We start from the raw sequence: 23,498 nt of genomic DNA on the forward strand, positions 1-23,498 counted from the left end.
TCATACATACATCCTGCCTGGAGTGAAGGTCAGCATTGTGCAAAGCTTAATAGCCCTTTGTGAAATAAGGTTTGACCCTAACAGAGACCTTGAACTTCAGGGATATTTGGATCCAAGGGCACTGTAGATCTGGTGTGATCTCTTACCACAGGTCCATAAATGAGATCAGATCTGGGATCTTGTCTTGAAGGCCTGGCCCCATTTCTTGCTGGAACTCACTAGCCCCGTTTTTCCAGGTGATGCTGGTGGCATCTGGTGCATTGCCAGCACATTAACCTTGGGGCATAGCTTTCCCCAGACCTACAGCCAGTCTCAACATTGCCAATACCTTCCCTGCCTACCACTGCAGGAACAGCTAGCACTGTCTCCTGCGTGGGCAGAAACAGTATTTGGTCTCATCTTAGGAAGTATATCTTTAGAGTTTATTTGGAACATTCTTCTAATTCTTTCCTTCCCTCAGCTTCCCAGACCACCCATCCTCCTTTCTTTGATTCCTAACCACAAAGGGTATTTGCTCCCTAAATGGAAGTGTCAGACATTTAGAAATATTTTTTTGAAAAAATAAGTCTGAAATCATCAAATTGTCTCAGTTAATTTTTGTTAAACAAAAATTTTGTATTTTTAACTGAGTGTCTGGGTGTTCTAGTTCAGAATCAGAATTATCTTAATTCAGTGCTTACACTCTGGAACTGGAGTATCTATGGGAGGAACGAATTAGGAGTGGAAGTTTCAATTTCATGTTTTACTTTAGCCTTATCTAACTTCATTGTTATGTAGATAAACCAAGCCTCCACCCAGCATTTTTAAAGCAAAATACAATTGTACAATGGTTTGGAGTGGAAGGGATCCTAAAGTTCATCTCCTTCCAGCTCCCCGCCATGAGCAGGGATAACTTCCACTAGACCATGTTGCTCAGAGGCCATTCAACTTGATTTTGAACACTTCCAGAGATGGGGCATCCACAGCTTCTGTAGGCAACCTGTTCCAGCACCTTACCACCAGGTAAAGCACCTTTATTTCCACAGGTATTTGCACTGGCTAAATAGATCAGTGCTAAGTCTCCCTTTTAAGAGAGGCACTGAGGACGTCCCGGAAGGAATGCCTGAATTTTGGGTAGTCAGTGCATAATGCAGTAACTAAAGGTTCAGTGCAGAATCAAAGGAAGCAAGCCTGGAGTACCTCAGTAGTGGAAAGTTGAAGTTGTCCCAGTTATTGCCTTTTGCTCTTTCCATCATGTCTCCATGCATAGATACAGTCTGTTTTACATATTTGTTGTCACAGACAGTGGTAAGGGAGAGGCAGTTTCACTCTGGCTAAATGCTTCTCCTCCTAGCATGCATAATTTTCTGTGTGTAACTATAACTTATCTCTGTATGGCCTGGGATAGCTTGGCAGCAGAAGTGTGAAATCCTTATGCTTCTTTCCAAATCAGGTGCAGTGAAAGGAATATCCTTTCTTATTTCCCAGCTGCAGACAGCTTTTAGATGTCTTTGGTAACTACAGTGATATCCTAGGTGCTCATAGCCTGCCTACCCCATGGTGGATCAAACCTTTGTGATGACTGGCAATTAAAATATTTATTTTTGTAAGGCATTCTTTTCCAATGTTCTGATTAAAGGCTAGGTGTTGCTGTTTTGGAAGCACTTATACCAGTCTGCTCCTGTTGCCCTTTCATGCCACTGAAAGACTGGTCGTATTTCATATGACATCGTGGATGAAACAGTTACTGCAGCCAGTGGCCCTGAAGCTCTGTTCTGGGCTCTGCTTCTCAGTGATATAGAGAAGCATGACTTCCACCTTCCATTCCTGAATTTGTAAAATTCACTATAATCAACCGAAGAAAACCACTGTGTGAAACTGTGATATTCTCAAATATGATGGAGCTGTTTAATAGGAATAGCATTAGCAGGATTAGGAGTAAATGGTATCTGCTGACAGTTTCCTGTTGTTGTTTTTCCAGTTTTGTTTTAGCTGTGTGTTCCTAAAAAGAAACATACTAAGTAGAAGAGGTTCAGCTTTTGGAAAGAAGGGAGGATTTGAAGCTCTCTTGCCCAGTGTTCACTGATATGTTTTTCTTAGAATTCTTTAAAGACTGTCAGGGCAATGGTGGGTGGGGAAGAGCTAGTGACAGAATCTGTTTAGGCTTCCAACAGTCAAAACCTTTGAGGAGGTCATCTGCAACGTTGTACCAATGTTATACCATGTTGGAAAATTGGAATGAGGGATTGGAATTGGATTGAATTTATCACCATACACCAGAAGCTGGGTAGCTGGAAAGGGTTCATCTTCATCATGGGATCTGATACCTCAACCCCAACTTTAAAGCAATGGAGAAAGAAGAGGAAAAAGAAGTTCCTAGTTTGGGAGAGAAAATAAAAGCTGATATCCTATCATAACAGATGGGCTAAGAAATTCCTGATTTTCCTCAAGCCAGGCCGTGATACCAAAGGGCAATAGAGGACTTGGAGGAAATACAGCTTCCTCCATTTTTTCTGAATGATTGACCAGGGCATGTGGGAGCCCAGCCCATCAGCTGTTTGTGTGTGCTGGCTGGAGAGAGTATCAAGAAGGATCAGTGAGAGGCTCAGAGGTTTATGGTTCAGGAATAGAGATGCAGAGCTCTGTTGTCAATGCTGTGTGATCACTGTGCACTTGCCTGGACTATTCCTCGCATTCCTGGTCCACACTAGCAGAGGAACCCCAGTGTCACCCTACCTTAAGCACCTTAAGCAGTATCATGGGCATATCCCTTCCAGTGCCTGAGTTAACCTGAGGTGCATTTCCATCTTGACAGAATGGAGATTTCCCTTGTTCCCAGGCAGACCTTCCTGCCTACTACTAATGACTGGAAGAAGAGCTTCCTTCCATGTGCTTACTTTGTCCCTGTCCCTAAGAGGGACCTTGATGCACCCCCAATGAAAGGCATTAAGATTTGAGGTAGTGTGGGTTTCTAAATTTCCTTCCCTCTTCTCTATTGCAGCAACACAGATGTTCACACTGTGGCGTCCCTCCTGAAGCTTTACCTTCGAGAGCTGCCAGAGCCTGTCATCCCCTTTGCCAAATACGAAGATTTTCTTTCTTGTGGACAGCTGCTCTCAAAAGATGAGGGAGAGGTCAGTGTTCCTTCTAATCTGCCTCCTCAGAGGATGTTCCCAAGAATCAATGTAGTACAGGTTTTTTTTTCTCATCTCTTCAAACTTGATTTAAATCAAGTCTTAAATTAAGTCCCTGGGAACCTTTCCCTGGATTTTCCTGAAGCTGTGAACGGGGTGCTATTATCACAGGCTGCTGCTTAAAAAAAGTCAGTCTTGTAGCCTGGTGCTTCTTTCTTCTGAGCAAAGCTCTTGTGTAGCATAATTGGCAAGAGATGCAAGGTAGGAGGAAATCTGGGTTCCTTTCCCAGCTTTGCTGTTCACTCACTAATAAGCTGGATGGAGTCACTCTCTTTGTGTTTTCCATTTTGTATATCAGAACAGTATAGTCTCCTTCCCAAAGATTTTGGTGAATGAGACACTGATCAGTGCAATGGTCTTTGTATTTCTTAGAGGAAAGGCACTATGAGAAGGCAGGCTATGATCTTTTTCTAGAATGGGGGGAAATAATGCTATGAATACTTTGCCAGAGCCTTCTTACAATGTTCTTCTCTTTGGTTTTCAGGCAAGGGAAAGGGCTGACAAAAACTACAAAGTCTGTGGCAGTCATGGAACAGGATAGTTTACAATATGTTTGATTTCTGTCATCCATATTGTGGTGCTCCCTAAGCCCTTTGCAGATTGCAAAGGCATGTTAGATCTGATCTGATGTGGGTGCCACCTTTTAGAACAGAAATTTAAAGAAGCTGCAAGGGCTGTTACTTTTCTCTTTCCTTTGCTAAAGAAGCAAAAGCCTGAGGGCTTGTAAGTTGTGGTCCACAGTTCTGTCCCTTTTCTGTGTGTGGTCTTGTCTTTGTCTCTGGCGAGATTTGTAAAAGCTTTTACTCACTGTGAGTCTGGGGTTCACTTTCAGTTCAAGTGGCAGAAGGCTCTGTGGAGATTGCCCTTTATGACACCCACAGGAAGATACTTGTTTGCGTGCATCAAATGTATCATATGTGGTAATATAGGTTTTTTATGGTTAAAAGGCAAATAACACTCAAATAATGTAACCTCTAGTCAACTGTGAGAAGGTGAATTTTTGTGCATGACACAGCATGTTACCACATGTGGATACTTGCATTCTGGATACAGCCACATCAGGGTGCCAGTGTACCAGTGTTGTATTTTAGTAGGTAGAGGTGTGTGTCTACTGCCTCCAAAGCTTACTCATTTTCTGCCTCATCCTTAGTGAACTCAGACATCTCTGCAGGGTGCCACGTTACAGACCCCACAGCGGTCATGTCACAAGAAACAGCATTTCTAAGGCGGTGGAGCTGGTTTGACTTTGGTCATAAGATGTGCAGACTGGGAAGTTTTGGATCCATTAAGCACTGTTGCACAAGAGTAGAGACACTGCCAAATTGGGCAAACATAATTGTACATCACTGCTCATCTTATTAACTGCATTGTTTGCCTGATTTTGTCTGCACAGGCTGCAGCAGTTTGGGAAGCAACATTTGCGTGAGCGAGGTCAGACTCAAATGACTTGTAGAGTAGAATTCTCTTTAGATTAGAAAGGCAATGGGGATCACTAGGTAGCCAAAATGAACACTTACAAAATATAGCGCTGCTCAAAGCACAGAGTTGTTTTGTTAAGGTGCTGTTGTAAACATAAGCAATTTTGGTTTTGTCAGGGAAACCCGGAACCTCAACGTGGGCTGTTTACCTTTTCAGAAAGGAAGGTGGAATGCACACACCAGGGGTGGAGAGGCTGTACGTGCACAGTAGCACATGGAGCAGAATGCAGCACAAAGTCATACCTAGCCTGTGGGGCCTGACTCGCCTCCCACATGGAAAATCCCCCTCAGAAACGTGGTTTCATTGAAACCATGATTTTTAACACGTAATGGTAAGCAGGGAATTTAAAAATCAAATGCTTTATTTTGTAAAAGTGTTTTGAAACAAAATATAATTGTACTGGTTTAATTTGAAGTTCTGTTTTCTTTTATTTTTTCACTTGAAAGTTTTGAATGAGACTTTTGGACTCTTAATATAATTTTCATTTTGCACGGCCATCCTCACCTCACATCCAAAAAACACAGAATTGCTTACAGCAAAATAGCCTTTAGATAAAATTGTTGGCACCTCATGCTGCTACACTGTGACTATGGATAGGAATTACCGTGGTGATTATAAACCTGGCCTAGTTCCAGTACAGCCCGACGTTTTTATTCAAATTCCTTTTCATCTTCATTCTGCACTCAGCTGATCTCTGGTGTTCGAATGCAAACAGGGTCGTTAACAGAGACCTTGGGTGGTGCTGAGGTCTCCAGGTATTTCAGCAGGACTGCAACATTAAAAAAGATTTGATTCTGATCCCAGCTGATTGGAAGGAGGGTTTAAAAATTCAGAGCAATACAGATCTTCAAAACTCACTTGACAGAGCTAAAAACTCATTTGAGTCTGAGCTGCCTTGACATGGTGGTATTTTAGCCTTCACTACTACCTGTGCTCTAGACATGGACACAGCAGTTAAATGGACTGAAGACAAAGTTTCAAGTGTTTATTAAACAGGCATCTGAATTTTTTATGAACATCTAAAGTGTTGCTAGTTTTCCAGCCAGACTAGAAGTTCTGAATTGGTGCTGATCTGTTACACATATTGCAAAATCCTTGGGTTTGGAATTGTTCCTTGGAAAGCAGCATTTTGAAGGAGGTAAGAATTATTTTTGCAAAATCCCATGATAAATAACAGTACAGTGCTTCTGTTGCTTGCTGGGCTGCAGCCATTGGCAATGATCAGTGCTGTTTGTTACTACAGAGGTTTCAAGCTTGTGTTTTCTTCTGTGCTGTCACTATGGTGTTCCTAGGCTAAGCCTCTGCCTTCTGTTGGCCAGGCCTTGGTCAAGACAAATCTGGCAGAGCTGATAAATACTGCAGTAGGGGAGAAAGCTTTATATTTTTTTTTTTTTTAACCTGTCAGGTGTTTGTACTTTGATGAATATAAAGATAGTCTCTGTGTAATACCATGCCTCAGATTCCTTGTGACAAAGCATGGATTATAAATTTTTAGAACCCTTTTTTCTTTCAGGTAGCATCTTTTACCTTTAGGTCATGTTTCCTGCTGTTCACACCTGCGTAAGTTTCTGTTCCAAAGTTTTCTCTTGCATCTAGTGGAGCCAATGGCATTTCAGTTCAGAGCACCTGAAATATAGCACCAAATACCATTCTGATTTATTTCTTTGAAATAAATTTGGTTGCAGAGCAAAATTCAAGATGGAATTAGGTCTGTTAGCTCACCTAGTTCAAACTTGCCACTTGAAAGTTGAACAGCTGACCTTAACCTTCACATCGGTAGCAGCTGTCCTTGATGAAAAATTTTTTAGAAGTTTAAAAGAGGATTGAGATTTTCAGAAGAGACTGGCTTTTTAATGGTATCTCCATCACTGTCACCATTAAACCAGGACAGTGTTTAAGCTAAGGAATTATGAAGAGGTTACTGCTTTTAAGAATTTTAAGTTTCAGGATTTTATTAGAGAACTTTTTTATGCTGGGATGTACAGAATAAAAAAAGTACCTGTATATTTAAAGTAATAAGGAGGAAGGCAGGAGTAGGCACTGCTCTATGGATCTTTCTGACTTGTCTGGACCAGAAAAATCAGGAATACATTGCAAGACTTTGGCCAACAGAATTCCCTTCCTAAAAGTCCTTAAAAATTCAAGGAGAGTTTGAAATGAATGTTCAGCTGCACTTTTTTGGAACCATTTGCTTCTGCAATTTCTCCATCATTAGTTAGCAGCTATCACTCTTCCTTAAATGTGCTTTGGTGTCTGTTTTTCCACAAAAGGTTTAGTTGTCTCGAAAAACAAGAAAATCTCCAGGGCAACAGCAGCATTGACAGGAACAAGCAAATGATACTTGGGATTGTGGCAGGACAATAGACTCCTGAGTCAGAGGTTTCCATTAGATGAGTTAAGTAGCTTCGGGGGTTTAAGTCATTCCTTCAGCTGATGTGTCACCTTACATTTTATTGTAAAGACAGAAATTTTGTGAAGAAGTATGTCCCAGGTCAGAATGACTGCAAATGGAAGTACATCATTTGAAAAGGAGGCAGCTGAATTGGACTAATTTAGCTTTTTTAAGAAAAAAACTTTTCTCTGCTCAACTGAGCATTACCACAATTTATTTATACTGCACTTGATGCCTTGAGAGTCTACCTAGAAGAGAGGCTAGAAAGTGTTAAAGGAATAAAGTAGGTATTTATTAAAAAGGCCTTCAAAGAATGTACCTTGGGCAGTACAAGAGCCTGGCCGAGGCTACACCAAAGATGAACATTTTCACACTTTTATAAGTTATGGTCCATTTATATATTGGGGTTAATGACACTAACAGTCATTAACCAATTACAGCTTCGGGTTATGGAGTCCCATCCTCCCAGATTGCTCTCCTCAATTTGCTCTTGTTTATACTTTTTGGGCCTGAAGCTGCAACAGAGTCCTTGGTTCTGGAGATGGAAAAGGATTGTTTTGTCTAACTAAACTGTGAAGAGAACTTGCTAACACTTTATATGAAGTTCAGAGTTATATACTAATGCAGTACAGAATCTGGAAAATACGAAATCTAAAACTTAAGGCATCACACTCCAGCTTCTCCAGGTTTCAAACAGGCAAAGGCGCATCTGCCGGTACACTGATACCAATGCCAGATACCAGGCTGGCAGGCCCTCATTAAATGAAGGCTTCTATATTAGCCATTAAAGTTTACAGGAGAATTTCCACTGAGAACTGAATTGAGTTCTGGACATTGGGTTTGGGTAAGGCACGACACACTGGATGACACCTCTTCTAAAGAAAAGCCTCTTTGTGTGTTATGTGTTGTTCAGCATTTGGCTGTGGAAAGAGGACTTTGTAGTTCTAAAGGAAAGTCACGTCTGCTTTCCAGCATTTACATTAATAGCTCTGCTTCTTGTTTTTCCTGTCCCTCAGGGTACCCAGGAACTGGTTAAACAGGTGAAGAATTTGCCCCAAGCCAACTACAACCTCCTCAAATACATATGCAAGTAAGTGAAATTAATTAACACTTGGAAAAGTCTCTAAGTTTTGTGAGACTGTCTTATATGCAAATAATATACTCTGAAAGTATGAATATTCAAAAGCCATTTAAGTGTAAGTTAAAAACGTGGAGGTGAATGCAGCTTGCCTGAAGGAAGCTCTTGGTTTATCCAAGAGGATCAGCCAAGCAAATTGCTGCCTCTTGCAGCCTTGGCAGCAGGCATGAATGATATATTATTTCAGAAGCACCTACAGACCACTAAAGATAGACACTTACTCCAGATACTGTCCACTTGGAAGATTTATGACACAAGCTGAGTAGCAGATGCAGTCAGAACAGCCAGTGTGGCATTTGCTCTGGTTTGGAAGTGGAGTTAGTAGTGGCTTCCTCTTGGATTACCAGGGACCCCACAGCCTTGTCTCCTTTCATCTCTGCTGATTTTCCCTGTTTTTGGACTGCCTCTTTATCTGAGGATTGGAAGGAGATGATTTTTTAAAAGCTACTTCCAACTCCAACCATTCTATGATTCTATGGTCTGTATTTTGTTAGATTCAAGCCAAGCCACTAAGCTCTTTCCACAGGCTGCTAGTTCTCAGACAAGGAGATGACTTACTACTTCTGTTATATCTGTAAGTGAAAATTTGCCGAAGTCAATCCATATAATTTGAGAATTCCTATAAAAATGTAAAAATCTGTCCTTCCAGATCCAGTAGATGGCGGGGGGTCCCTGCTAGGTAGGTACTTCTGGCCGAAAACATCCTGTCTTCTCTGGTTCATACACTAGGAGGGATCTAGGGTTATCCTGAGTATCTCAGCTACAGTAGTTCCTTGAATCATTTCAGGTGTCAGGGTTGTATGAAAACAGGACTAAACTGAATGCTTACAGTTTGAGAAGTGACTTATGAATTCCCTCCTCCTTTTATTTTTCTGGGGTTGCTTTTTAAGGTTCCTTGATGAAGTTCAGGCTCACTCCAGCATTAACAAGATGAGTGTCCAGAACCTAGCTACAGTATTTGGACCAAACATACTGCGGCCCAAAATGGAGGATCCGGTGACCATGATGGAAGGTAGGTGCTGTTTTGGTGGGATGGCACCGCAGCTGTGATTTGGAGCTGTAAGTGAAAGCTATACATTCCTTGGTAGTTGTATCAGTTGCCTGCACAGTCAGAACAAGTCAAGCCATCCCTTTCAGCAGGGCCTGGGAGGGGGTATTCCAGTTGGCAACTTACCCACTCAGCACTGGACTGGGAGTGTTTCTCCTCTCCACCCTGTGGAGATGCCTCTGTGCCCTTGAAACTCTTTTTGAACCTACTGCTAAAATGAAAGCTCAGCTGTTTATTCAGAAGGGCTGTACTTAAGTACCAAACTGTAATCATTTAGTGTTGGTGCATTTCAGTGTTTATACAGCTCCCTGTAGAGAACATCCAGGCCATGAGGAGAGAATTGTACTTCTGGCTGTGCCATAGTGGCTATAACTAGAAGTGTCTTAGAAGTGTTGTTTTCTAAGGAGACTGTATGGATCAAAACTTCACAGAATAAAAAAAAAAATACAGTCGAAAATCAGTTAATTTGAAATTTAAAAAAAATAACAATTCTGAAGCTTTAGAATTATTTGCCTCCATGTGAATCAAGCAGACTGATATTAGGACTGGGATACAGCTCCTCTCCCAGGCTGCATTGAAACACAACTACTGTGGTAGAAGTTTTAGCAAGATTTTTCCATAAAGTTTTGTAGGATTTTGGCAAGCCTGCAAAAAGAATTGATGAATTAATTAGGGACAGATGGAGATGCTGTGTCCAGGATGCCTGAACTTGGATCTGATTCTGCTCCCTAGTTGTAGGCAACAGCTGACATGGTATTTTGCATGATGCAAATCCTTCATAGAAGGCCAGTCTTGTCATGCCTTAGCAGCAGCAGTGCCTTTAGCTCTTCACAGGTGTTGTGCAGATGTGTCCCCCACAATAGCAACTCACTGTAATGCAACAGGACAACTTCAGAGCATGACCTGACATATTACAGTAGTTTAGGGACTCGAAGCCTACCACAGAGATGTGGGCCATATTAGTAAGGGCAAACCTGATACCTTCCCCGGAGGTGTGGAAGGTACAAAAATCGGGGAGGAGAAGGGAGTGTGGGAGCGGTGCTTGTTTTTCGGTGCTGGAGGTGGGTACAGCTGAAATCAGCCTGTGTGCGATGCTAGGACTTCCCCTAGTGGCCACCGGGGCAGCGCTGGTGCGGGTCTCACTGCCGTCGCCAACAGCGTGCTCTCCGCTCAGCTGGCACAGAGAACAAATTAGGGTTCAGATCATCTCAGACATTTCATTCTCCAGCTCATCGGATGGCAGAGATGTGCGCACACATGCAGGTGCTGGGGTCTCTCCTAATCATCATATAAAAACACTACAGTGATCTGACCTGGAATTCTGTGTTGCCACAGATATGAACTGTAGAAAAATTGCGATATGTAGGCTGGAATTTTAGACTTAATCATTATACTCATAACAGGATTGGCAATGTTTTATTTTAATTGAGAACTTAGTTGAGGTTGGTTAGATAAAAGTAGCAGAGAAGTGCAAAGACTCAATTTTTTTTTTTAGCTTCAGGGTAATTTGAATCTCCTAAATAAACTGCTAATGAGATCTTAACAAAAAGCACTCTAATTGTGTCTCTCTTCAAATTTAAGCCATGCGTTTCGAATAGAAATACCTAAAGTTTGACAGCTGAATTGTTAGGAATGCCCTTATCTTCAAGACATTTGGTTCTCTTCCCATATTCAGACATAAAATAGAAGTGGTAGGTGAGCTCAGTACATCTTGCTATGAGGTCAAAAACTTATCAATAAAATCAGGCTCTTGCCTTGAATCCTGAGTATGTTTGCCTTATTCTCTATTTCAGGCAATACTTAAAACCAGAATTGCTTATTCACTGTTCAACCTGAAGGTTTTTCTCTTTCGTAGGAAGTGCTTTGTATTAGGTTTGGTAAGCAGTGTTCTCTATTAGTTCATAATGGTCTGCTCCACTCCAGTGGCAGCACATTTCTGTGGATTTAAATAACTGTGAGCACTTTCTGCACTTGCTGTACACCCTCTTCGAGTGCGTTTATAGTGCAGATGTCATACTTCCTGCAAGTTTTGCTATACACTGAGTGCAGCAGAAGGCCTGAGCTGAAATTTGTGATTTTTTTTCAATAAGCAGTAGCTCTGGGCCTGTTCAGACCAAGAAACTGGGTGCAACCTGGTCATGCAAACAGGCTGGGGTGAGTTGCAGAGGTCTTCCATGTCTCCTCACCTGCTTGCCTTTGTTTTCAATCCTCAGGCACCTCTCTAGTTCAGCACCTGATGACAGTACTGATAAGTGAACAGGGGCGGATCTTTGCTGTTCCTCAGGCGGATGTGCCAGGGAGCCAGCTGGAAATCAGACCTGTGCGGCAGCGCAGCACCGTCGAGTGGATCTCCGAGGAGGATGGGGAGGACAGCAGGTCACAGAACAGCGCTGCCAGCCCCACTGATTTGCCTTCTGGCAATGCTGTGGCTCTAGAGGCCACTTCAGGACCTGCAGTGAAAATCACTCCTCCAGAGCACAGTGGCAAATTGACTCAGCCTGCCACAAGTCCCAGTAAAAGAATGCAGACGCTGCCTCCGTGGAAATATTCCTTCCGCCAGCAGGGAGCCCGGTCTGTGAGTCCAAAGCTGGGCAGCTCATCCTTAGATATCCCTAACCTCTCCTCCAGCGGGAACTGGTTGATGAACGGCTTGTACTCCCTCCGAGGCCATCGCCGGACAGCCTCCGGAGAACGAGTGAAAGACTCGTGTTCCTCCCAGAGACTCTCCACTTATGACAATGTCCCTTCATCCAGCCTGTCCCTCAGCACACACAGCATGGCCAGCACCACCTGGTCTACATCATCCTGTGAGATCTCCGTGATGGACTCGGTGAGCAGCTGCCCGGCCTGCCGGGCCAGTGACTCTTCTGCTTTAAGCTCCCTAAAAACTGAGTGGGTAACTCAGGGCTCGCTGTCTCAGAGCGACGTCAAGACAGCAGATCTGGAGAACAGCATGGACAGGTTTGAAGCCTGCAGCAGCAGCAGCAGTGAACAGAGTGACCCAGCTGCAGCTTCCCGAGACTCTGTCCAATGCTCCAGGGCCTTACAGAGCTTGGTGGTGGAGCTAAAGACAGAACTGAGCAAACAGAGGACTGAGTATGAGACTAGTATCAAAAGGTAATGTCATCTGCCGGAAGCACAAGGAAGTAATCTGTCAACTTTCTCCCTGTCTGAACATGGGTGTGGGCTACCGAGGGTATCAGGTGCTCAGCCCTCAAGTTTGGGGTTGGGTGGCAGCAGATTTGGTTCTACTTTTTCCTTGCTACTCTCTGAATCCAACTTTTCTTTCTCTGATTTAAGAGATCATCAAAAAGAAAGCAAAGGGAAATGACACAGGGAAATCCAATACTTCATTCTTTGTTTTCATTGTAAATGAGAACTGCACAGGTAATGCCAAGGTCTGCTCTTAGTGTCCTCAGAGAAACAGCAAAGCAAACATCTTGTAGGCAGGAATTAGGACCCAGGATGGTCAGGCATCAACAAGGATGATCTGTGCAGGTGCTGATACTTGTACCAGGCCAGGCTGAAACTGAGAGCTTCTTGTTCTTTTCCCAACAGCAGCATTCTTGAGGAAACTGCTCTTGACTATTTTCCACAGATTTTTTTGGGGATGATGGTATTGGGACTGCATCTCAGCTGTCGTGTTTTCAGCAGCTCTTTTGTGTTGAACTTCTAGAAACCTCACTTGGTTTCTGATATAGAGTGGTCCTTAGCTGATGGGGCAGCCTAGCTGGGGGGAGCAGCGTGAACTGTGTCATTTGCCAACTGGTGTTTCCTTGCACAACTGCTGCTGCTGTACTTTCCATCTGAGGTCAGAAAAATTCCTTTCTGTTTTCAGGAGAGCTGTGTGTAAGGCTGGGGCTATAGAAAGTATTAATAACAAGGGAGTCATTAATTTGTGTGAGTATATTAGGTTTTATGAGTGTATGTGATAACAGAAAGACTTTTAGGAAAGCAGTCAGGGAAATAGGTACATGAAATATTAATGCTTAAAGGAGTTAGATATATTTTAATATAGTCACGTGCAAAATTCCACATCATATCATAATACATGCTGCTCTGCAGCACCAGTTCTCTGCAGTGAAGAAGGGCTGTAGTCCCACCTCTTACAAAGAGTTGAGTTCTTGGGGCTTGGGGTGTTTTTTTGTGTTGTTACTGTTATAATCCTTCAATTATTAAAACTCAGATTGGAAATTGAGGTATGAAAATGCTGCCAGTCTCCCAGACGTGGTACCAAAAGCATATAAGACTGTTGGATTGTACAGAACAGCTTTAGGCTGCGTTTTTTGGCACTTTTTTCTTGTTAAGGTAGTTTCTCAAAAATGTATCTGAACTGTGATCTCTTCCCATGGGCCAGTTGTTAAGGTTGGAATTACTCTTGTTTTCTTCCTGCTTTATTTTATGATTTCCTCTGGTGGTGGCTTGGCAGCTTCTACTGCGTTTCTGCCTCTTGCACTGTCCTGCCTTGCTGTATGGAGCTGGAATGAGAATCAGGCAATGCAGCAGTTTCAGTTCCCACCTAAGATCCCCAGGTGGGAGAAAAGCCCCACCTTGTTGTGTTCCAGGTGTAAGAGCTTATGAAACACCAGCAGTTGCTAGCATGGGATGCTGGGAAGGGTCTGTGAACGAGAGTGGAAGTTCATGGCTTACATGGTTTGTTTTTTTAGATGCCCTACTGATGCAGAATGGGAGGGAGGTGAGGGTATGCGCCTTACATTTAATTGTGCAGAGCTGCCCTGGCAAGCCTTGTTGCAGGGATGCAGGTTAATAAACAGAAATACCAAGCTGCAGAACCTGGAAACGTGTAGCAGCACATTCTTGCCAGCTGCCTGGGGGAGGAGATGGTTTCCCACCTCTTATCAGTAAAACTGTTCCAGAGGGGCCCTAAGCTACTGATATCGGGGGCATCCAGGAAGACCTGTTCTTCATTCCAGCTGTTGAAGTGCTTCAGCTCCAACACCTGCCTTTTGCCTGCAGCTGGACAGGACAGAGAGCACTGTGGCTCAAGGGGAGGACTCTAAAGTGGCCAGGTCTCAGAGGGCAAAGTAGCTGACAGGAAAATGCCTAATGAACTAAAGAGTTTCATAAAACCAGGCAAGATGCAATCACTGCCTTTTGTATTAAACAGGATGACTCCAGCTGTTCAGGGTTACAGCCTCAAGGACTGTGCTGTCAAGCCTAAGAATTTCAAGCCAAGTTTTTCAGCTCTCAAAAATTTTGCAATGTTTTTACTACATCTGCAGCAATTTATGGGTGCATAAGTATGTTCCTTTTTGGACTGCATGGAAGTCTGCTACTACGGAAAGACAGGAGCTAACTAGCAAAGAAGAGAGGCTGCTTAGCACAGATTTAGGCTGCCTGACCAGCTTTATTTTATTGAAGATAATTTAGTCCCCCAAAATTGTACATGTGCTTGTGTGGTTTGCAGAACTGCATGTAGCTAGCAGGACATGTTTTAATGAAAGAATATGAGCTTTTTTGTTGGCACATACATAATGGAAAGCAGAGTGAGTACCTGCCTGGGGCAGAGGTAAGAAACACTTGCTGATGGAAAAGCTGTTATTTCTCATCAACTGCCCATTTTCTCTCTCTTAGTCAGAGAGAGGCAAGTTTTATGGCCTTCCTGTAACCACTCTGTTCCAGAGTATTTCTCCCTCAAGGTAAATATAATTATCAGACATTTTCTGTTGAGTTTCAGTAATTCACGTTTACCACCTGGGACTCTTAAGAAAGTGTTAGTAGTTGGAGAGGACTGTTATGAATGTAGAAATGCTGTAAGTACTGTGACCCTGGACGGCAGTCCAGGCTGCCGTAGTTGACCCCTAAACTTAGTGGTAGAAAATGTAATTGGCAGCTCAGAGCTGTTACATGTGTGTATGTAAGCATCCCAGCTTCAGAAGTGTGATATTCCGGCTGGCAGCTGGAGATAAAGGTCTGCTTTCATCCACAGGGACTGTTTTTTGCTGGACTTGGTGCAGGTCAGTTCACCTGTGACTTTACTTCATTGTGAACACTGTGACAATAATCAAACTGTCATCTTCAGCTGTATGTAAAGGAACAGAAAGGAAAAGTTTAAGGGGATGCATTGCACTGCTTCTCAGTCATAAAGTGGAATTCAGACCCTTCTGGGACTGCCCAAGGCTCCCTTTTTTTTCATTTTTGTTATGGAAGCAGTAAGGTGGCCTAGATAGTCAGTTACCCTGACTAAAAATAACCCATTCACAGTTTCATGGGGATGCCACACCCCAGCTTCAAAGTTGAGTACTGGACTGATCAAGGAGAGGTGGGGGTGGTTTTGTGTTGGAAATAATTTTTAAAGGTTGTATTTATTTTATTTAGAGGAGGGGCATTTTTCATTGTAAAAGGCTGATTTTTAAATTATCATTCTAGTAATCAGTAATTCCTATCTGAAAATCTTCCTACTTCAGTATTTACACCACTACTTGGTCTTGTGATTGGGAAACACAAAGAACAGTAAGTGCTGTGCCTTCGGTGCTTCTTTGAAATAACAAAACCATGAACCTTGTTCTTTGACCTCCTGAGTAAAAAGCTCTGAATTTTGCTTCAGAGCAAGTACATTTAAGACATATTTAAGAGCAGATACATTTAAGAACTGTTCTTCTGATTCTTCCTTATATAAAAGGTTGGTTTCATAAAATCTCACGCCCCACTCCAATGTCAACAATAAACTTTACCGAAAATACCATCCATTCGATGGTGAGGAAGGACTGTCTGATCCCTAAGGATATTCCTCTATACTGGATATCCATATAGGGAAACACAGTATCAGGATGAAAACAGAGGTTAAAAGATTACTTTCCAGCACCAGACTGCCTGGATAAGGAGATGTATTAACTTATCACTTAGGCAGACTTCAAGTATATAATTTCAAAATCATGTTCTCTCCTTTAAAACTTCCTCTTAGAATATGTTAGAGTTTTTATAATTATCAGCTGTATTTATCCAGCCACTTTTAAAAGTTTTTTTTCCCTCTCTCTGTTCATTTTAAGAATTGAAGAAACAAGTGAAGACCTGAGGAACCAAGTGGTTAGGTTGGAAGAAGAACTGGACCAAGAACGAAAGAAATACACAATGCTGGAGATAAAGTTGAGGAATTCTGAACGCGCTCGTGAAGATGCTGAGAAGAGAAATTACCTCCTGCAGAAGGAAATGGAAGAATTTTTTTCAACATTAGGATGTTTAACTGTTGGGAGTCAAAATGCTAAAGTCCCTAAGTAGAACAAGTATAGAAAATCCTGTTCCTGACAAAATGAGTGAAAATGCATATTTTGTTCTGGTATACTCATGTATCATGAGTAATGCTATAGTGATTGTGCTCTCAGTGGCACTTGCCCTGTTGTCTTTACATGTGCTATAGTATTTGGGCCAGCTGGAAAGACTGCTGACCATAAAGCTTGAAAATTTAGTGTCAGATTGCCAAGAAAGAGTGGGTTCCTTCTGTACCCACAGAACATAAGATAATCTTCTCCAGAGTGTCCTGCTGCCATCTTTGGACTCAACTACACCATCCTTTTGCTGGCTCAAGGACAGTGGACGGTACTGCAGGGTGGGTGGATGGCCAGAACCAGTAAAGCTGAGCCTAGAGCTGAGGCATTCCTGCACTTGTGCTTGGAAAGGTGGTAGTTCCAGTTTCTCACCACAGCCGGGAGGTTTGCCAGGTGGATTTAATGAGGTGGTTTTCACCCCACTCCTTCCATAAAGTGTGTTAAAATTTCTCATTCCTAGAGTGGTATTATTTTATGAAGATACTGTGAAAACAAGGTCTGCAAAAACACTGAAGATATCAAAATCTTGACAATTCACTAAAATTGTCCCTTACCTACCAAATGGTTTCCGTGTTTCACAAAAATGCAGCTTTAAATTAAACTGTGATTAATAATCAGATTGGCTACACAAACTCTGTGGAACTTTAAATATGCACATTTTGCCCTAGGTATCTGAGGGTTTTCTGAGCCAAAAATAGAGCAGTAGTAGCTGAAAAAAAAAAAATCTCCTGAGTTGATGTATGTATTAAGGTAGAAGATGGAAGATTCTTATCATCAAAACACATCCAAACTTCAATAGCAAAACTTATGGTAAGAGGAATTAGTGCAACTGAGGTGGGGGCTGTCAGGGTGGTAAAGGGCGGAGGGTGGGGATCTATCCTCAATCCTTCCTGGACAACGTACACTTGCATGCCTTGTAACATTTCTTGTGGTGCCAGCTGATATTTTTGTTGTTAGTTCTTGCAGGGAGATGAGGGGACAGGAAGAATACTGCAAACAACCCATCATCCCAAGTTCCTTACTTCTGCTAAGGAGAAATCATTAGAATGAAGCTGTAAGTTCTGGTAATTTGCTGCCAGGGCTGACTTCCCTTCCAAGTGATTTCAAGAAGTTCTGCAGAGCATTTGTAACACCCTGAGCTATGCAGAACCTGTGCACAGAAAATTGTTTCACCAGCCTGAATTCCACCTGTGAGCCCAACACCATTCACTCTGTCTTGGCACTCTATCTTTGACATCCTGAAGTAGCTTGGGTGTCTCTAAGGAGAAAGAATTTTAAGAAAAAAGTGCCACAGCAACATGGACTGGCTAAAGGGAAAATATAGACTGTAACAAAGAAGGTTGCTTTATTTTAAGTATTTTGAAAAAGTGCCCTGAATCTCATTTCTTACTATGACTCACTGTCTGGAAATAACCTTAGAATGGGTTTTTTACATACCAGGAGATAGTCAATACTGAAAGATATATTTTTTCCTCATCATCTCACAGATATCCAGGTATTTCAATATTTAAAACATCTGGGTGATAATTTGTTTCTACTGCACTGTAAAATTTCTCTTTCCTATAGAAATGTAAAAAATGTAAACCATTTAAAGCGAGCAAAAAGCAGAATTTTAACCTAATCTTTCCTGGATAAGAAATGTCAAGCAAGGTGGTACAGTAAGCCATGTGGATAGGTTCATTCAGTTATTTCAAAACCTTTTTCCTACTTCCCAGGCTCTCCAGCTGTCCTGGATTCCTTACTGCCCCTGGCATGAGGCACGCACCTGCATGTTCAGCAGCAGCTGCCTGCCACTTGCAGGCATGAGCATCATCCCCATCTTTTTTTCCCACCTCTGCCTTGGATTCATTACCAGTGGTCACAAGTGATCCTTCAAGGAATATGATGGCCATTTAAAACAGCAGCATCAGATGCATGTGAGAGAGAAGCAGTAACAGTGACTGAGCTGGAAGACCACAGTGTGGCAGGTAGCTGGAGGTACCAGGTCAGTCATCACAAAAGAAACCTTAACATTGGCAGGTGGTCTGAATGAGACTGTAAGTACAACATCAGGACTGATAAAAAGCAACATTCAATCCAAGTTCTAGTAGCAAGCAGGGTATTTTAATGCCTTCTTTTATTTCTACCCAAAACAGAGAAACCTTTCACTGTATCCATCCTGACAGCCCACACTTCCCTTACACTATTTATACTGCATTATCTCCTGTATGTGTCAAGTGCAGACTGCTCCCTTTAGGTTCACACGACAAACTCAAGAACTGAGGCCTGCTGACTGGGAGACTAAACACCAAATACACCAGACAAGCAGTGAATAAGACTCTGCTGGTTAACTCTCTTAAGTATTTACCCTTAGGTAACTGCTAACAAACCTCCACCTATCCCAAACTTGCAGATCCAGGATAGGATCATGACATCTATAGCACTACATAATGTGGTATCTAAGATAAAAGTAATTATTTTTAATATACAAAGAAACTCCAAGTGAGAAGTGAAACAAACCAGTTCCAGACTGGCTGTTGTGCTCCAGCAACATCTATGGCTCTTGTTCATGAGGAATACATTTCAGCTGCTTTTGATGATTAGCTGTTGCAGTAAATAAACCTGGCAAGAAGCTGCAAACAACCTAGTTCATACTAAAATGCACCACAGCATGATGTTAACCTCAACTGCAGCAACAGGACCATAATGCCAAATTCCTGATCTGGGCAATTATGCAAGAAATGAGATCTACTTGTACACAGCTTCAAAGAACACTATGCCCTTATGGGGGAAGATGATTCACCCTTTCCTAAATTTAACTCCTGTTTCCATACTCTTCCCCACCAGTGCATTTCCCCACAGAAAGCACTGGAGACTACTCCTTATTTTGCACATCTTTCACTTACTACAGTCTCTGATTTTAAATGTCAGCTTTCTTAGCAAGTGTTTACAAGATACAGGTTTGGTTATTAATTAAACATGACAGAGGGCTCCTGGAACAGATAAATTTTTACCACAGTTTCACCTGTGCCATCCTCCCAGCCTGGAATATCCTATCCAGTATTATACAGGCAAAAAAACCCAGTAAAATCTTTTAAGTGAAAAAAGAACAAACCCACAAGCATGTGCTTTAAAAAAAAGCAAAACAGCAAGACTTCAGAATAACAAAGAAAACTTTGGTAGGTCATGGTATTTCTAACACAAAAAGGAAAATGAACAGGGACAGCTTAACGACTCATCTACATTCACAAGAGAGTTCCACAGAAGCCAACAGCATTGTGGAGTGTTTCAGTTCTGAGCCACCAGAAAATCCTGGGCAGAGCTAGGACTCTCTCTGACCTTGCTCTGTAATATCACTGGAAACTGGCTGCACTTTATGCTGACATATGCAAATAAAGAAGAGCATTTCTGAGTCCCATCACATTCCTAGAAGAGCATCCCACAAACTGGCCCAGATAAACAAAGCTGGCTGCACTGTGGTCACCGTCCCTTTCCCTTGAAATTGGACACAAAGGCACCACCAGCACAGCTCAAGGACAGCTGCAGTCATTAGGGAAGCACTGAAACCCTGCAGGAAGTGAAGGCAACCAAATGCATTACACTGGACCTTACCTGTGGGACAAATGCCAGTGCAGTGAGTGGTCAGCTCTCCAGAAGTAAGATCCTTCAGGTTTCTCCAAGATGCAGTTTTGAGAGATTCTCCCATAGACTAGGCTGCCCATGGCTTACCTTTTTCAGCAGCACAGGCTCTCAGCAGCTGTACTTCCAGGAATTTCAGTGGCTGGAGCTGGCAGCAAGGAAGCAAGAACGGATTCCCACTGGTCGCAAAGACACTGAATGTGTGGCTGTTAACAGTCTGTGGCACATCCAAAGTCCACGGGAATGAAGAAATGGAAAAAACATGTCACTTTGCCCACAAGTGAGCTCACACACAAGACAGGACACTACCATTAAAAAAACAGATGAATGTTCAGGAAGGACTCTCACCAAGTTTTCAAGTGCAGCCCTATTATGCAATCCATATGAAACTCATCACAGCCTGACAATGAAGAAACACTAAATGCATGGTGGTCAAACTTTTTTTTTTTTTCTTTTTTATTTAAAATATCATTATAACCAACTGACATACTAGATAACAATGTATACATTCCAGTGGTGCACATGTAATGACCTATGGCATGAATGAGTTAAAAAAACCCCACAATGTTCTCAGTAATGCCCACCAACAGCTTATTTGGAAGGAAAAAAGGAAAAGCAGGAAAAGGTATCAAATGTGGGGAAGAAAAAAAAAAATTAGTATTCCCCAGTATTTTTCATGGTGTATCTTCCCCTTCATATTTCTTGGGACATAATAAAATTAAGAATATACTTCAAAAAGGGCAGAAGGAATGATCACAATAATTGGGGTGGGATTTTTTTTCTCAACTTTAGTAATAAAAGTTAAAGAACTCTCAAAAATAGACTAGATATTGGGCCTACAAAAGTAATTCATCTGTATGCAAAGCTTACCAAGAATTATTCCTTTTGTAAAATGTAAAGGATGAGCTGACATTACTAGTAAGCTATTTTTACCCTACAAAACCAGACTACAATAATAAAATCACCAATTTACAGCTAACACAATAATCTAGATGTACATTACTGTACACAAGCTATAAATTACACATGAACATCTTACGTGAAATAGATAAGAAACATACTGATATTGTCTCAACATTGGCCAATATGTTTGTTTTTCTAAAGGAGGTGTATTCTCTATTCACATTCAGTGTAGTTCCAATAGCAAGGGTTAGCTTTGCTTACTTAAGAAACGTAGAAAGTTTGTGTGAGGTAGTTCAAGAAAACCTAGCTTAAATTTTGAACTGCAGAAGTAGAAACACAGTGTGATCTAATTCGTAACACATTTCTGTAACACAGACATACAAAGAGAAGGGAGTGAGAGAGAGACCACTTAAAATACAACTTTTATCCAGTGCCCTTAACTAAGAATAAATTAAAATTGAAAATTTGGGTAGGCAGTACAGTGTTATCACACTGATGCAATAAAAACCTCTTTGTAATCCTATTGAAAAATACAGACAGGTTCTCCTTCAACTGCACCAAACCACTGACAGGAAAATAAAATGTAACAGCATGGACAAGCTGCTGCCAGCAGCAAATAAAAACAGATCTAGAAATTGTAATTCACTGCCTTCAGTAACTTGAAAGAGTAACACCAAGTAATAAGCTGAACCTTCTTCTCCCCTTTTGCCCATGATCTTTATCAAGAAACATTTGCTGTCATACATTTTGTATTACTGGCTAGGTAGGACCATCCTCCTGTAGGAGGTTTTTGACATTTTTCTTCACATACTCCTGAGCTGAATACTCCATCCATCCATCCCCCACAGAACCCTGTCCCAGGTGCTCAGTGCTGGCCCCACCAACCCCAGGCAGCAGGGCCCTACTGACACAGCTTGTGCTGGGGACACAGAACATCCTCATCACACCACTGGTGCTGGTGCTGATGCTGTGTCGAGCTGGAATTCCTGCCCAGAAAGGTGCTGCTGCATCTTACACAGCAAAGGGTCTTCAAAGCTAAAAGCCCAAATTGGGCAGGGCAAAGTGCCAGGTCTGCTCAGCAGAGTGACCCAGGGCTGAGCATGCTCCACCTGGGAGTTGTGCTTGGGCAGCACAGCTGCTCACACACACAAACACATCAGCTCTGACCCACTGTCTTGCACCAACAAAAGACTTCCCAGCACAACATCCCAGTACACCCCAAGCGTACTAATTCCCCTCCCATCTCTATTGCAAATTCTTGAACAACTTACTTCTACAAAAGGAAGTATAAAGGATAAATGAAGTAGTTTACCCTTGCTGCATGCCACAGCTCTGCCCAGAGAAGGCAGAAATCAATCTTGCTATTACTGCCCAACTTTGAACCTCACCTGAGGTAAGAGATCAGACAGCTCATGGTAATTCAATCCATATCAGCTCACAGTGGATTGGAATGGCCTTAGAAAGTTGCATGCACTTTAGTGAAGCCGGCTGTCTTGAGAAGATTCCAAATAAAAGTCTAAAATAAAACTTAACAATACTTTAAAATTGTACAGTGTATTGGATAGCATATAATCTAACAATAGACAATGACAGCTGAATTCCAGTTACCCATTTGTTTGCTATCTGTGGCAGTGTACACCTATCTGAAAAAATTTATGTTTCAACAAATAAAAAGGGAAGTTAAGACTAGGATGCTGTTGTAAAAATTTGATTACGTAATATGATTTTGTCTTTGAAATTTGCCATCACTTTAATTTGCCTAAAATTCAAGCAACTGAAAAAAATAAAAAGCAACAGTTCTGTGAAGATGGTGCCAAATGTGAACTCTCAGTTTCCACAGGCAAAGCTCTGACCCTACTGAAACAATCCCTTTAAGCACAGCTTGCTCACACTGCAATAGGCTGCAGTGGGGAGTGGGCAGTTCCACACATTCACTAACCTTGCCTTGAAAGAAGAAAAGCTCAATTCTCCTTAGCGCTTGTAAGCTCAGTTACTGTGTATTTAGGACACTGGAAAGTGATAGCAAAAAATATTTTTAAGTTTCAAAATATTTCAATCATCACTGCAATCCAGTGGGGTCTAAAATAAATTTAAATAGGAACTATAGTTACCAATTTGTTTTTAACAGCACTGAGAGGCATCAGAAGCTACTTTTGTCAGTCTTAACTTCATTACACTGTGCTGACCACACTATCGTTTGACCCTATATAACAATGGAGTACTGTTGTTTGACAAAAAAATTTGGCTTAATTCACAGCTTAAACTTTGATTAAAAAATTACAAAATAGACTGTTCTGTTGGTCTCTGTTCAACATTTTCTACATTCCAGTGCTAGATGAATCCAAACTTGTCCCCCCTATTCTGGGGTAATATACAATTCGGCAGGATCCTGCAAAAATAATTGCCTTAACAAATGTGGCTTAGGAAGGCAATATTGAAATATTAGATACAAGTGAGGAAA

General features: G+C 41.9%; 1 protein-coding gene across 6 annotated transcripts in view; it reads left to right on the plus strand.

Moving 5' to 3' along the window:
• ARHGAP22 (Rho GTPase activating protein 22) overlaps positions 1-23,277 on the plus strand; it is a 133,275-nt gene extending 109,998 nt beyond the window's left edge. For 5 of the 6 annotated variants that reach the window (XM_066191272.1, XM_066191273.1, XM_066191275.1 and 2 more), the window contains 5 exons: positions 2,981-3,113; positions 8,061-8,134; positions 9,073-9,194; positions 11,444-12,347; positions 16,241-23,277. In XM_066191272.1, coding sequence (XP_066047369.1) covers positions 2,981-3,113; positions 8,061-8,134; positions 9,073-9,194; positions 11,444-12,347; positions 16,241-16,469 — 1,462 coding nt within the window. In that variant the 3' untranslated portion in view covers positions 16,470-23,277. The remainder of the gene's footprint in view (positions 1-2,980; positions 3,114-8,060; positions 8,135-9,072; positions 9,195-11,443; positions 12,348-16,240) is intronic. The other variant, XR_010722283.1, reaches the window with a different exon arrangement.
• Positions 23,278-23,498: the final 221 nt, after the last annotated feature.

Source organism: Chamaea fasciata, unplaced genomic scaffold (assembly GCF_029207755.1).
Source record: "Chamaea fasciata isolate MVZ Bird 193981 ecotype frontalis unplaced genomic scaffold, bChaFas1.0.hap1 SCAF_9, whole genome shotgun sequence".
Classification (NCBI taxonomy): domain Eukaryota; kingdom Metazoa; phylum Chordata; class Aves; order Passeriformes; family Sylviidae; genus Chamaea; species Chamaea fasciata.